We start from the raw sequence: 14812 nt of genomic DNA on the forward strand, positions 1-14812 counted from the left end.
ACTGTTATATATTTATTTTAATACACATTAAATGATTAGAGATGAAAAAGTATAAAAGCTAAACCAGATGTTGAAACATTCCTGAAATGAGGTCGCAGAAGCAAAGCCTTACTAAAGTGTGTGTTACATGTTAATATTTAGCATGCAGGAAAGATGGTGAAGATAGAAATGAACATTTTTTTATCTTTGGTCTCTGACGTTCTGTAAAAGTTTTCATGGTTTTCGTTCTTCCTTCTGGTAGAAGTTGACGTTCTTTTTCAGTTCTGGTGTTGTTCTAATACGTTCTAATGCCTTAAACTAGTTAGAGTACATTCATGATGATAGTTTTGCCCGTTCTTGCAGAACCCTGACTGTCAACAGAGCAAAGAAGAACCGATCCGCTGCAGATTGTACCATTTAGACCCAGAAGGGGTCCTTGAGGATTAAACGCTCTTCCTTTACGAGACTAGGTCACTAAGCTTGATCTCGTCTTCATTAGCCTAAAAAGGAACCCAGATCCAGGTTCCCCAAAGTTCTTAATCTTCAGAGTTCAGACCCTGAAGCACACTGAAGCTCAGACTTCCAGTTGTGATTCACTGATGGCCAGACGATGCTGGTCGTCATGGAAACCCTTCGTAACTGTTAGAAGCTGCTGAGAGATGAACAGGAAGCATTTCCTGTTGAATGCTTTATTTTGGCGGGGCGCGCGCCGTCTGCGTCAGCTTTGCCGAAAGAAACCTCAGACGTCTGAATGAGAAACAGAGTTTTAACCAAATGTTCTCAAACTGCTGACGTCCAGTCAAAGATCCAAAAATACATCGCCTTTCCTGTTTGTTTTCACTCTTTTACCAGTTGAGAGTTGAAGAACAAACAAAACCAAAACAAGTTCTTGCTGCTCTCAGCTGTACAGAACACATGTTTGGAGGTTTGTGGTCCCGTACGGGGGACCTGGTCAGGACGCCTTCTGTGACCAAATACCTGCTCCTGGAAGTTGACTGGATGTTTCTACTGATGTCTGTCTTGACTATTTGTTCTGAAGGACTTGAGAGCCTCTGTCTCCAACCTGCTGGCCTTGCTTGTCCCGAGGATACGCCTTGTGAACTGTGCCTTTAAATCTGCTTCTGCTGGGAATTTCCAACTGCACGTGAAAATACAGACCGTTTTCTGCAGCTGGCCTGTCAAAAGTCACTCTCACTGATCCTAAACCTGGAATTCCAGGATCTCAGACCTTGTTAGCCGATCCTAGATGAGTTAGGAGATTTTTTTGGACCAACATACAACTGCAGGGGGGTTCTCTGCCTAAAAATCAGAGTTTGGTCTGTGATGTTCAGCAGCTTCGGTCCATTCTTCATGCTGGGATGGAAACGCTGACTTTCAGGTCCCTCCACAGATCCTCTGTTGGACCGAGGTCCAGAGTCTGGCTAGAACCCTCCAGAACCTGCAAGTGCTTCTCATGAAGCCCCTCCCTGGTTGCCATGGTGATGTGATTGGGATCACTGTCCTGCTGGAAGATCCAGACACGTTTCATCTTCAATGTCCTCAATGATGGAAAGAGGTGTTTGTCCAAAATCTCCATTCATCCCTTCCTTCATACAAACCATGATGCTTCCACCCCGTGCTTCACACTGAGTCTGCTGTTCTAAGGATGCGAGAGCTTGAGGTTCAAACAGGTGTCATTACTGCAGGTGGAGGACAGAGGAGCCTCCCAGAGGAGGTCCAGGCTGTGAGGAGCAGAAATCCAGATGTTTGTAGATGACTGAATACTTTTACTGAGGAATTTAACAATTATTTCCTGAAAATTCAACAACGGTTTTCCTGGATTCTTTCCTCTCATTCTGACTCACAGTTGAAGTCTTTCTATGATGAACATCACAGACCAAACTCATATTTTTCCGTGGGAGAACTTGAACAGCTGATGGCTGACTGAATACTTTCTTCTTACCTCACTGTACCTTTAACATGTGCAGCTGCTGTAGGTGGGAGGAGTCAACCAGGACAGCAGACATTTTTGTTTGGCTTCTCCAGAGACACAGGTCCAGGTCCCACCCTCCTCCTGGTTTTTGAACATCCCAGTGGGTGGTCCTTGACGTCTTGTTGATGACATTACATTTCCAAACATTTTAGTTTGGAACCTTTTACTTTCTTGATGCTCTGTCATCAGGACAACCTACCAAAATGTTTGTACATTGATGATGACCTGCTAGTGTTTGCTGACTTTTTGTTGTAGTTGAATGAAAATGTTGGTAGAAGTTTTGAATTGAAGAATGGTCGCCATGCTGAACCTGAAGCAGCTGTGGCATCAAACAGTACGATAGAAGAAAGCAGAACTTCTGCAGACAGAGATCTACAGAAGTCCTGCAACTGTAGAAACTGTAGAGATAATAGCAACTAAAGGCTAGAACCAATGAGAACCGCAATGCTTTAATAATACATACAGTACATTTTCTATTCCAAGTGTGTCAGAATAAAAGCTTTAAGCGTCTTTAACCTGAAATGACTGAAGATGATGGAAACACGCCTGTGTTCTGGCTCTGACCTGCCTCGTGTCTGTCGCTTCTTTCTGCTGTTTTTTAGTCTTTAAACCAAATAAAAGTCCAGTAGAAAAACTGTTTTGACTGATGTTTTAAAGAGTTCAAACACGGGTGGGGGTGGGGGGTATTCCATTTTTCATATATGAACGAATGACGAAAAACAGGAACTAAAATCAAAAATCGGATCAGCTTTATTCTCTGACTGTTTAACCCTTGTGCTATCTTAGATGACCCCCCCCTCCATTGAGGTGTTCCCCCTACCATGACAAAGGTGGATAAAGGTGGAAAGATTTCATGTAATCCATGGACACCAGTGAAGATCACAAATCATTGAAGAAAAAAGGTTCAGAGCTCTGTCTAGTGGGTCTAGATGACCCAACTCCCAACGTTAAAGTGCCTAGGATAGAACAAGGGTAACAGAATGGAGGTCATCCTCTCTGAATGCGAACGAGCGGTCCAGTGCTCAGCGACATCCATAGGATCACTGAGGCTCATGCTCCCCACTGTGAGGACCGCGTCTGGTAGACAGTCTGTTCAGAGACACGGGGGAGGAGCTTTCCTTTGACCAGCGGCAACATGCCGCCAGGTCAGCACGGAAAGAGGGGGTGTAAAATCCATAAATAACAGGATCGCAGCACGTGTTCAGGTTCCCAAACACGAACAGGATATGATGGACGTACTCAGGTGTGACACGTAGCATGTCAGGCTGGAACCAGTACCAGATCCCCAGCAGGTAGTATGGCGTCCAGCACACCACAAAGGACAGCACAATGACCACAGACATCTTCAGGGTCTTCATCCGAGCCTTTGGGATGATGTCTGTGCCGCTGCGACGAAGATGTGATTCACCTGCTGAAAGAGGAAGAGGCGATGTAAACCAGAGATCTTTCTTGCATGAGGGGAAATGTATCGTCACAATCACATTTTGAGTGTATTACAAATATATTGCAGCCGTTTTACAGGTGTTTTTTTGTGTTTTATAGGTGAGTAACCCTTGTGCTATCCTAGGCACCTTAACATTGGGAGTGGGGTCATCTAGACCCACTAGACCAGAGGTGGGCACTGAGGGCCGCATTCCTGCATGTTTTCCAGCATACCCTGCTCTGGCATGTTCTAATTGGCTGGACACACCTGAAGCAGGTAATCAGCCATGAGTAGGGCAAGACTATCTGGAAATCATGCAGACACACCGGCCCTCGAGGCCTGGAATTGCCCACCCCTGCACTAGACAGTGCTCTGAACCTTTTTTCTTCAATGATTTGTGATCTTCACTGGTGTCCATGGATTCCATGAAATCTTTCCACCTTTATCCACCTTTGTCATGGTAGGGAGAACACGCCAATGGAAGGGGGGGGGGGTCATTTAAGATAGGACAAGGGTTAAAGGTGTTTACAGGTGTTTACAGGTGTTTGCATTGTGCATGCACCTCTTTCTACTGAGTTAGGACAGTTAACATGGAGACTTGCTAAGATCAGCAGATTTCAAGCTCTTTCTTTCCCTTCTTTCTTTGCAGATTTCAAGTTCAAAGGACTTGAAATCTGCAAAGGAAAGAAAGAGCTTACAGCAGAGAGGGAAAATGATGTAGTTAAAAACAGAGACAAAAGTCGATGCCATGATGGATTATGGAGATTCAAACACTAAGATTTGGACAGAAAACGTCAAGATCAACAAAAAGCAGGTGACATGTCAGCTGGACACAGGAGCAGACTGTAATGCTATAATGTCTGTGAAAACTCTCACTGCACTGGAAGTCGCCGCTTCACGTCATGCAAGTAAAACAAAACGAGTTCCCTGTTTCAGTCACAAGGTGGCAGCAGTAGGCAAGAAACACCTGATCTGTGGGTACAAAGGAAAAAAGATTGAGCTTGAAATCACTGAGGAAGACATGAGCACTACAGCTGGACGGGTTACAGGCTTTGTTCAGAAAGTATATGATGTTGGAAAAGAACAAGACATTCTGGTTTGGTTGATGGTCTTGGTTGTTTGCCAGGTCAGCATCACATCCAAATAGACCACTCAGAAGGATTCCTGTAGCCCTGAGAGACAGTTCTGAAAGAACTGCAGAGAATAAAAAACATGGAAGTTAGTACCAGAGTGTGTGTCCACAGTATGGTCAATGTGGACACACCCAAGAAAATACGCTCATGAATGGATCCAAAAGACTTGAACCAAGCACTATTCAGTGCTCACTGTGGAAGAAGTTGTGTCCAAACGCCAAATCCTCCTCTGTGTTTGACGCTAACCAAGGATATTGGAAGATCAAACTGGATGAGGAAAGCTCAATGCTCTGCACATCTAACACACACATTGGATGTTACAGGTTTCTACGGCTACCTTTCAGCATCTCATCAGCACCTGAAGTGTTCCAGAGAGCAGTAGCACAAATGATTGAGGACATCATAGATGACTTGCTGGAATGAGGTGACATGAAAGTGGAACATGATCACAGACTGAGAAAGCTGCTGGACAGAGCAAGACAATACAACCTGAAACTGAACAGAAACAAATGTTTCATCAGAACTAAAGAAATCAAATACAATGGACACACACTCACAGATAAAGGTCTGAAACCAGATGAAGAAAAAGTAAGAGCTGTGATGCAGCTGCCTCCACCTCAGGACAAACGAGAACTACAGAGGTTTTAAGGGATGGTCCAGTATCTGGCCAACTTCCTACCAATCCTGTCAGGCATCAGAGCACCATTGAGACAGCTGCTTGACGGAGACATAGAGTGGCACTGGGAAGAAGCAAAAAGAGCTTTGATCATCTCAAACAGCTCCTCACCAAGGCTCCAACTCTGAAGTTTTGTGATGTTTACAAGCCAGCGATACTCTCAGTTGATGCAAGTTCACATGGGAGCAGTTTTACTCCAAGATGGACTACCTGTCGCCTACGGATCACGAGCACTAACTGACCGTCAGCAGAGATATGCTCAGACAGAAAAAGCGATGCTAACAATTGTGTGTGGCTGTGAGAAGTTTCACCAGTACAGAAAAGACATTCAGGCTGAAGCACAAGCCACTGGACAGCATCTTCAAGAAATCTCTGCACCAAGCCCCCATGAGATTACACAGAATGCTCCTAAGATTCCAAAGATACAGCCTGAAAGCGGCTGACAAACCTGGCATTCTTAAGAAAGAAGAAGATTTGCTGGAAAAAGAGCTGGAAGTCAGCATGATTACACGTCAGCTGACCGTGTCAGATGAAAAGTTGTTGAAGTTCAAGAAAGCCTCAGCAGAAGATCCAGAGCGCCAACATCTCAAGGAGAGATATCAGAGAGGACGGCCAAAAGAGCGACACGCTGTTCATGAAGAAATCCAGCCATGTTGGACATTCAAGGAAGCCACACAGCTGGACTGATGGTCGAAGTTCATAGTACCACAAAGGCTGAGACAAGAACTTCACAAATTACATTTAACCCTTGTTCTATCTTAGATGACCCCCCCCCCCTTCCATTGAGGTGTTCTCCCTACCATGACAAAGGTGGATAAAGGTGGAAAGATTTCATGTAACCCATGGACACCAGTGAAGATCACAAATCATTGAAGGAAAAAGGTTCACAGCACTGTCTAGTGGGTCTAGATGACCCAACTCCCAATGTTAAAGTGCCTAGGATAGAACAAGGGTTAAGAATGGTCAAGTGCAAAAAAATAGCCTTTTGGCCAAACACATTGAAGAGATGGTGTCAAAGTGCGATGTCTGTAATGAGTACAGGAACAGGGATCTAAAAGAACCATTACTATCACACCCAATACCAGACAGACCGGGCATGGACCTATTCCATTACAACGGATCAAAGTTGGTCCCATGCATGGACTGCTTTTCCAAGTTTCCAGAGGTAACGAAACTGAACGAAATCGTGTCACAATGTCATCGTCACTCTGAAATCAATGACTGGATACCTGATGTGGTGATCTCAGATAATGGACCTCAGTATGACAGTGCTGAGTTCAAGGACTTAGCTGAAAGCTGGGAATTCAGACATGTCAGATTTAGTCCCACGCATGCCCAGTCCAACGGTCAAGAAATCAGAGAACAGAGAAGGAGACCCCTATATTTCATAACTGGAGTTTGGCAAAAGACCTTTACAAAGTGTAGGACTATCCCTGGTATAGTGGCTCATGCCAAGAAAAAGGACCGTTACCAACTTCCACTTCTCTGCTCATTCCAAAAGGATCAGCTCAAGCACAAAAACATCTAAGAAGAGGATTTCACCGACATGTTACAGGTGTTCTGTAGGCGTGATACTCTCATGTTTCATGTCATGGTTTGAGTTTTTTGCCTTGATTTTTGCTTCTCTTTGGTTCTTTCATGATTTGAGCTCTCCCTCCAGTCTTTTTTTGAAGGTTTCTTCCTGCCTGTCTTTGTTTACGTTTGACTTCCCTTGTCCAAATCTCCCCTGATTGTTTGCCCCTGTGTCTCGTCAGACCTGTATTATGTATATTCCTTGTCACTGCCTTCCTCTGTGCTGGTCCATACTGTCTGCTACCCTGTTCCTCTGTGTAACCCGTCAGTTGGTTTTCTAGTTTCCCTGCTTGGCAGCGCCTTTTGTTAAATTAATCTCTTGATTTTTGGAACACCCTGCCTCCCTTCTCTGCATTTGGGTCCTGCACCAACCTCGCGGCACAACATTACAGGTGTTCTGTAGGTGTGCCACTGTCATGTTACAGGTGTTTTAATGGTGTGCTGCAGATATGTTACATGTGTGCCACAGTCATGTTACAGGTGTGCCACTGTCATGTCACAGGTGTTTTACTGGTGTGCTGCAGACATGTTACATGTGTGCCACGGTCATGTTACATGTGTGCCACGGTCATGTTACAGGTGTGCCACGGTCATGTTACATGTGTGCCACAGTCATGTTACAGGTGTGCCACGGTCATGTTACTGGTGTGCCACAGTCGTCTTACTGGTGTGCCACAGTCATGTTACTGGTGTGCCACAGTCATGTTACAGGTGTGCCACGGTCATGTTACTGGTGTGCCACAGTTATGTTACTGGTATGCCACAGTCATGTTACAGGTGTGCCACTGCCATGTTACATGTGTGCCACGGTCATGTTACATGTGTGCCATCGTCATGTTACAGGTGTGCCACTGCCATGTTACATGTGTGCAACAGTCATGTTACAGGTGTGCCACAGTTATGTTACTGGTATGCCACAGTCATGTTACAGGTGTGCCACTGGTATGTTACATGTGTGCCACAGTCATGTTACAGGTGTGCTACAGTCATGTTACTGGTGTGCCACAGTCATGTTACAGGTGTCCCACGGTCATGTTACTGGTGTGCCACAGTCATGTTACTGGTGTGCCACAGTCATGTTACAGGTGTGCCACGGTCATGTTAGACCGGAGTGTTTTGTAATGGTCAGCCTTACAGTTGTTATGTGGTGTTTTATTGTGGCACACCATGATGTTACAGGTGGGATGTAGGTATTTCACAGGTATGGTTACCTTTGTCCCTTAGATGCTGCTGGTGGATGTGTAGCAGGATCCGACTGTAGCAGCAGCTCATCACCAGCAGGGGGACCACATACAGAGTAATGAAGTGGAACATGTTGTAAACAGTTTCTTGCCAGCGATGACTAAAGCTGCCATGAGACACACACTGAGTGAAGTTTGCCCGGTCGACTTTGATGGTCCTGAAGAGGAATAACTGCAGGAACAGTAGGGGGGCGGGGGGCACAGAAACAACAGGTGTGACTTGGATGTTGTCTTAGAGCGATGCAGCCTATAAAACAGTGGTTCTTAACCTGGGTTCAGTGAGTCGGTCTCAGGGGTTCGGTGGAGCCTCTGCTGTGGAGGTCAAGACACACCGACTCATCATGTCTATGCGCGATGGTATGCCCTGATGGCCATCACAGGCTGTAAATGATCACGTGACATTGCTTGGCCAATCAGTGCTGCGAGGAATTAAGTGGATTGGATTTTTTCCTATTAACAAACCCATCCTCACAGCATCATATGAAGTTCCATACCTGATTGCAAAGCAGGCCAAGCCACACACCATTGGCGAAACATTGGTACAACCAGCTGTGTTAAAGATGGTAAATCTGCTACTCGGAACAGCGGCTGAAGGTAAATGATCCCAAATTCCTCTTTCAAATGACACCATCAGTGACAGAATAGAGGACATGAATAAAGGCATCTTGGCTCAAGTAGTCGCAGATCTGATTCCAAGCCTTCAACTGACGAGACCACAGACGTTGCTAATCTAAACCAGATTGCTGTTTTTGTGCGGGAAGTGAAAGACAACATGATAAAAGAAGAGTTGCCTCTGACAACAACAACTAAGGCAGCCGATGTGTAGAAGCTGGTGGATGACTTCTTCATCTGGTTTCTGCAGTTTGTACGGATGGAGCTCCAGTCATGCTGGTGCGCCAGTAAAAGCCGATGCACCACACATCATTGTTACGCCTGGTATTCTGCACAGGCATGCGTTGGCAACAAAAACCCTGCCTCCAAAAATAGCAGGAACTGTAGTGGAATGTGTGAACTATGTGGGAAATAGTGCTCTGAGGCACCGCATCTTCAGTGAGCTGTGTAAAGGAAAGGGTTGAATTCCAGGTACTTCTGGACCGTTCTAATGTGCCGCGGTCCGGGAGAACCACACTGTGGAATTCGCCTGGTTTCTGGAGGAACACCAACATTGTCATGCAGATTGCTTCAAAAAATCTGAGTTCATTCTCATTTTAGCGTACGTGGCTGATATATTGACAGCTGTCAATCACCTTAATCAGCAGATGCAGGGGGGTGGAGTTAACATCATGGAAGCAGAAAAAAACCTGAAGGCTTGTCAAAAAAAGCTACCAAATATGGAAACGACAAACAGAGAACAATAACTTGGTGACGTTTCTGTACCCATGGAACTGAAACAAGCAACCACCAGCTTGCAGAGTCTCTCCATGGATCCTTCCCTGCAGCAGACTCACATCCAGCATGACTGAGAACGCCATTCACATTTGATGTTGAGACAGCAGAGGTTAATGATGAAGACCTCAACCAAATCCTTGAAATTCAGCAGAGCCAGGTTCAACAGCAACTCTTCAGAACAACAACGCTCTCAACCTTTTGGTGTCAACAAATGGAAAAAAATCCAGTTGTTTCCAAGAAAGCCCTGGAGTTTTTTAGACCATTCCTACAACGTATCTTTATGAGCGATCCTTTTCATGATGCTGGACATAAAAACAAAGAAAAGGACAGACTTTGCTGTGAGAAAGACATGAGAGGAGCAACAGCAGAAGTCCCACTGATCTGCAGGGATGTTCATGCACTATGTTGGTTTGTTCTGCACGGTTCAATTTGTGCACCAGAAGAAAAACTATATGTCTTGAATTTGAAAAGAATCATATAATATTTCACACTGAAGTAGGGTTTGGTGGATGGGCACATGAACCTGGTGGGGTTCAGTAGCTCCAACAAGGTTTAGAACCACTGCTATAAAAGCAGCCTGAAAGACACGGGCCGGTTTGCCACAGATGCTGGACCTGCGCTGCTGCCGACATTCCAGATTCCAGATGAAATGAAGTGAGCAGAGCCTGGAGGGGGTGTAAGGGTGTTAATCCTTCATCGGGGTGCAGAACATTCCAGCAAGGATTTAGGAATTAACTCCAAAAACGTCCACCTGGACTGGAAAGCAGCAGCGTTCTTAGAGACTGAATCCAATCAGTTTATTTCTATGGTAGTGGAATAAAGCCTCAATCATTAAACGTTAAAACAATCAAATATTAATTAGTAGGATCAAAACAGAGTAAATGTAAAATACATAAGACATTTGAAGAACACATGGATCACCGTCCTAAAGTTTCCATAAAATGGCTTCACCAAACAGAGAAGCTGGATTTTACCACAGAACTCGTCAAGATTGAAACCTCTGTCTCTGTCAAAGCTGGGATGTGACCCCCCCCCCCCCTCACAGGAGCTGGTCAGACCAAAAAGCATCACTTCTGTTTCTTATCAGTCTTTCGTGTCCTACAGACATGACAATGGAGCTACGGGACTGACGACCTTCTGATGACCTTCAGTTTGCTCCTCATCTGATGGGCCTTCTTAGACTTGCAGGACATTCAGGAGGTGAAGAGAAAGCGTCCTGAACCTGCCAGAGGAGAACATGCTGAGGTCTGTTCCTCGTCCTGAGAAGGTCCCCGGCATGGTGTCCCTCATCCCGCTCAGTCCCTGTGCTGCCTTCTGGACTGAATCAGATTCAAACCTTCTCTGTGGGCTTTTCAGAAACATGTCTCCAGGGAGGAAGAGCGGCCATTGTTGTGACGTACCTGTGGGGAGGCCAGCAGCAGGCTGAGGGTCCAGGCCAGCAGCAGCATGAAGCGGTTCCTCCGGTGGGCGCTCAGGGCGTCCAGTGGGTGCAGAATGGCGTGCTGGCGGTCCAGGGTGATGACGACCAGGATGAAGGCGGAGGCGTGCATGGCAAACAGCTTCAGGAAGCAGAGCAGCTTGCACAGAGCGTCACCTCCGTACCACTGCACGGTCACGTTCCACGCGGCGTCCAGAGGCATCACCACAAACGTCATCATCAGGTCAGCTGACGCCAGGCTCAGCATCAGCGGCCGAAGGTGTGACGCCAACCGTCGGCCACGCCCACACCACACACTAGTCAGTAAAGCAGTATTACTGCAGGCAGCAAACAGGAAGAGGATGAAGATGGCACCAACCCGAAACTGAGCAGCCTGGGAGAAACTGGGGGGCTCCCAGTCTGGTATGGGGGGGTACAGGGAGCTGTTGAGATGTGCTGGAACTACAGAGCTGGTGGGCGGAGCCAGTGATGACCTGTTACCCGTCATCCTGGAGAAAAGAGAAGAACAGGGTCAGCCTGAGCAGCTGCTTCGAACCAGCATCTCCGTGGTTGTTCTGTGGGAGGGGCCTGAGCCGTGGTCACTCCTCCACAGGTGGACTCAGAACCAGATCAGAACACAGGTTTGTTCATAACCAGGGATTGTCTGCCCACTCCTGAGTCTCATGGTCATGTTTGTTCCTCTGGCTGAGCCGTCAGTCACACTGCTGCCTTATCAGTGTCCCCCCCCCCCCCCCCCTCCATCAGCTGTCAGTGGGAGAGGGACTTCCTTTGTGTTTGCACCCATCACAATGAGACGTTTCCATGACAACAGACATCCAGCATCGGCATCCAGGTAATGAAGACCCCCACCGGGACCAGAACTAAAGCCAGGACTGTTAGAGCAGCGTGGAGTTTGGATCAGAACCACCCAGGACCTGAACCTCATCAAGCCGGTTCTCCTCTGGTGGTAATCAGCTCTTTCAGGTCACGGATGACGGATGTGGGATGTAACACAGACCCTGAAGCACAAACACAGCCACAGCTAAAAATAACCGGAGGCGTCTCTGCGCTGTAACTGGACCCATGTGCCCGTCCTCAAGCTGTCACCGTGGCAACCTGCACGTCTGTTGCCGCAGAGCCCCAGGCTCCGCCTGCCGCATCTGATTGGCTAAAGCTCCAGCCCATCATCGATGATGCCTTGCTCATGTGTGAGAGTGGTGTTAGAGACTGAGCGACCCGACAGCATCAGTCAGGAGATTCTGCTTCCAGGTACAGAACCCAACCTGGGCTGAGCCGTCAGACCCCCTTGCAGAACTTTCAGTGGGTCTGTAGCCCAAAGAACACATGAAGAAGACGGGCAGAACCAGAACTCCATGGATTCTAAACCCGCTCTACTCCCAATCAGGTACACAGGGATCCTGGAGCCCACCCTGCTGCTGAAGGGTGAAGGCGGGGTTTATCATGGACATATCGCCACTCGCCACAAGTACAAAAAACCGTCAGCACTTGAACGGGACCGTGACTAAAACGCGACAGACGCACACGCCATCTACCAAACAATCAACCACGGATGCTAACGTTCTGACCCGCGGGGCCAGACAGTCACGTGACCTATGAACCCTATTGGACTGTGGGAAGAGAACCCAAGCCTGGAACATGCAAACGCCGCACAGATCCACCCTGCTGGGATTTTAATCAGGACCTTCTTTCGGTAGGTCTAGAGTGCTAACCACTACACCACAGTGCAGCCCATTCCAGACTCCAGTTTTACTTGATTTGAACTGGAGGGGCTGTGAGGTGAACTGGTTTATGGCCAAACCTGCACAGATTCACACTCATACTGGGAGCTGCAGAGTCCCAAGCAGGCCTGTTCATGCCTTGCTCAAGGGTATGAAAGTGATTGTGCAGCATCATTACAAATAAAAGTCAAAACCAGAAATGCTTTTTCATTTTCTAAATGTAGCTGCATCAAATGACTCAAAATTCAAAGGAAAAATCAATATTTCAAAATGCTTTTTCATTTCTACTTAAAACCGCTTATTCTGTGTCATAATTAAAATGAAAATGCAAAGAGGGGATTGCATTGTCATTTTAACATCCAGCCTGTGAACATTGTCGCATTATTCAATTCCACCTAGCATTTCCAGAGGGGAGGGGGGGCGATGACGTCACTGCTGTCTTTGTGTGTCCGGCTGCTAACAGACTCATGCTAGCAGCAGCTGTGTGTTAGCGGCAGAGGAGACGGCTTTGTGATGGTTGTCAACTTCTGCTGATTGTCCACGGCTTCTCTGGACTACGTAGCAGCATTTACGCCTTCTGCGGTCCTCCTTCGGACGCCGAAACTTTCCCCCGGAATAGCTGTGTCTTCGGACCGGCAGCCGGATTGCCGAAGTGCTGCTACGATCTGAGAAACTCTAAACCATCATATGAATTAGTGTTTGAAAATGAAAAAGCATTTCAATGATTTTAATGATCAAATTAGACATTTCTAAATGAATTTTGCTTCACATTTACCAGAGAACATTTTGGAAATGAAATGTCAAAAACCATTTTCATTTTAATTAAGTAAGAGAATAAGCGATGTTGAGGCAGAACATGAAAAAGGATTTTGGTAGGTTGATTTTTCATTTTAATTTCACTCAAAAAATGCAGCTTCATTTTGAAAATGAAAAAGCATTTCTGGTTTTGACTTTTATTTTGAATTATGCTACAGAATCACTTCCATACACGGGCACATCCATGGGATCACAGGGCTACTGTTGGGATTTGAACCAGAGAACTGGAGCTGGAGGATCATCTCACTGACCAGGAAAACAAAGTCATGGCTTCAAATTCTGCTGGTTTACAACCATTTGATCATGTGACCCATCATCAGCAGGAACTCCGAGGCTGGAGACCTCTGAGTGCATGTGCCGCATTTACCCAGCATCCTTTTAGAGTTAAAGACGCAAACAAACTCACAAGCCCTCAGACACACACTCAAAAGCACAGACACACACAGACCGACACACACATATACAGACACACACACACACACACACACACACACACACAGACACACAGACACACGCACATACAGACACACACATATACAGGCACACACATACAGACACACGCACATACAGGCACACACATACAGACACACGCACATACAGACACACACACATACAGACACACACATACAGACACACACACATACAGACACACACATACAGACACACACACATACAGACACACACATACAGACACACGCACATACAGACACACAGACACACGCACATACAGACACACACATACAGACACACGCACATACAGACACACACATATACAGGCACACACATACAGACACACGCACATACAGACACACACACATACAGACACACACACATACAGACACACACACATACAGACACACACATACAGACACACACACATACAGACACACACATACAGACACACGCACATACAGACACACACACATACAGACACACACACACAGACACACACATACAGACACACACACACACAGACACACACATATACAGGCACACACATACAGACACACGCACATACAGATACACACACATACAGACACACACACACAGACACACACATACAGACACCATCTTTCTGTTTCCGTCAGTTTCAGGCTTTTATTGTGAAGGAGCCTGGCCTACCTGCTCGTGTCGGCTTTCGTCATTTGTCTCGTCCTCTCGGCTCCATGTCGGTCCAGTAGAACCTGGTCAGGTCTGGTTCAGCATGCCGAGCAGCTGCTCTTAAACACTGGCATGAAGCGTGGAGACAGACTGCAGCATGGAGGCGGAGCCACACACACTTGTGCGTGCGTGTGCGTGATGCACGCTCACCTCCTGCTCCAGCAGCAGAGGAAGCAGAGTGCTGCCTCTTCACGCCAGCTCAGCCCCCCCCCCCCCCCCACACACACACATGCAAAGCCCCCTCCCCACACACACAGCCCCCTCCCCACACACACACATGCACAGCCCCCTCCC

General features: G+C 46.8%; 1 protein-coding gene across 3 annotated transcripts; it reads right to left on the reverse strand.

The window, feature by feature from the left end:
* Window positions 1-2381: 2381 nt before the first annotated feature.
* On the reverse strand, window positions 2382-14720 carry gnrh-r2 (gonadotropin-releasing hormone receptor 2). 3 transcript variants are annotated; one of them, XM_023963807.1, is made up of 5 exons: window positions 14480-14720; window positions 10786-11311; window positions 7967-8168; window positions 4251-4346; window positions 3257-3362 (listed from the first exon to the last, which is right to left on the reverse strand). In XM_023963807.1, exons 1-4 carry the CDS (start codon window positions 14500-14502, stop codon window positions 4270-4272), a joined length of 828 nt encoding a protein of 275 aa, XP_023819575.1. In that variant the 5' UTR covers window positions 14503-14720; the 3' UTR covers window positions 3257-3362; window positions 4251-4269.
* Between the last annotated feature and the right edge of the window lie 92 nt (window positions 14721-14812).

The sequence above is a fragment of the Oryzias latipes genome, chromosome 16, assembly GCF_002234675.1.
Source record: "Oryzias latipes chromosome 16, ASM223467v1".
Classification (NCBI taxonomy): Eukaryota; Metazoa; Chordata; class Actinopteri; order Beloniformes; family Adrianichthyidae; genus Oryzias; species Oryzias latipes.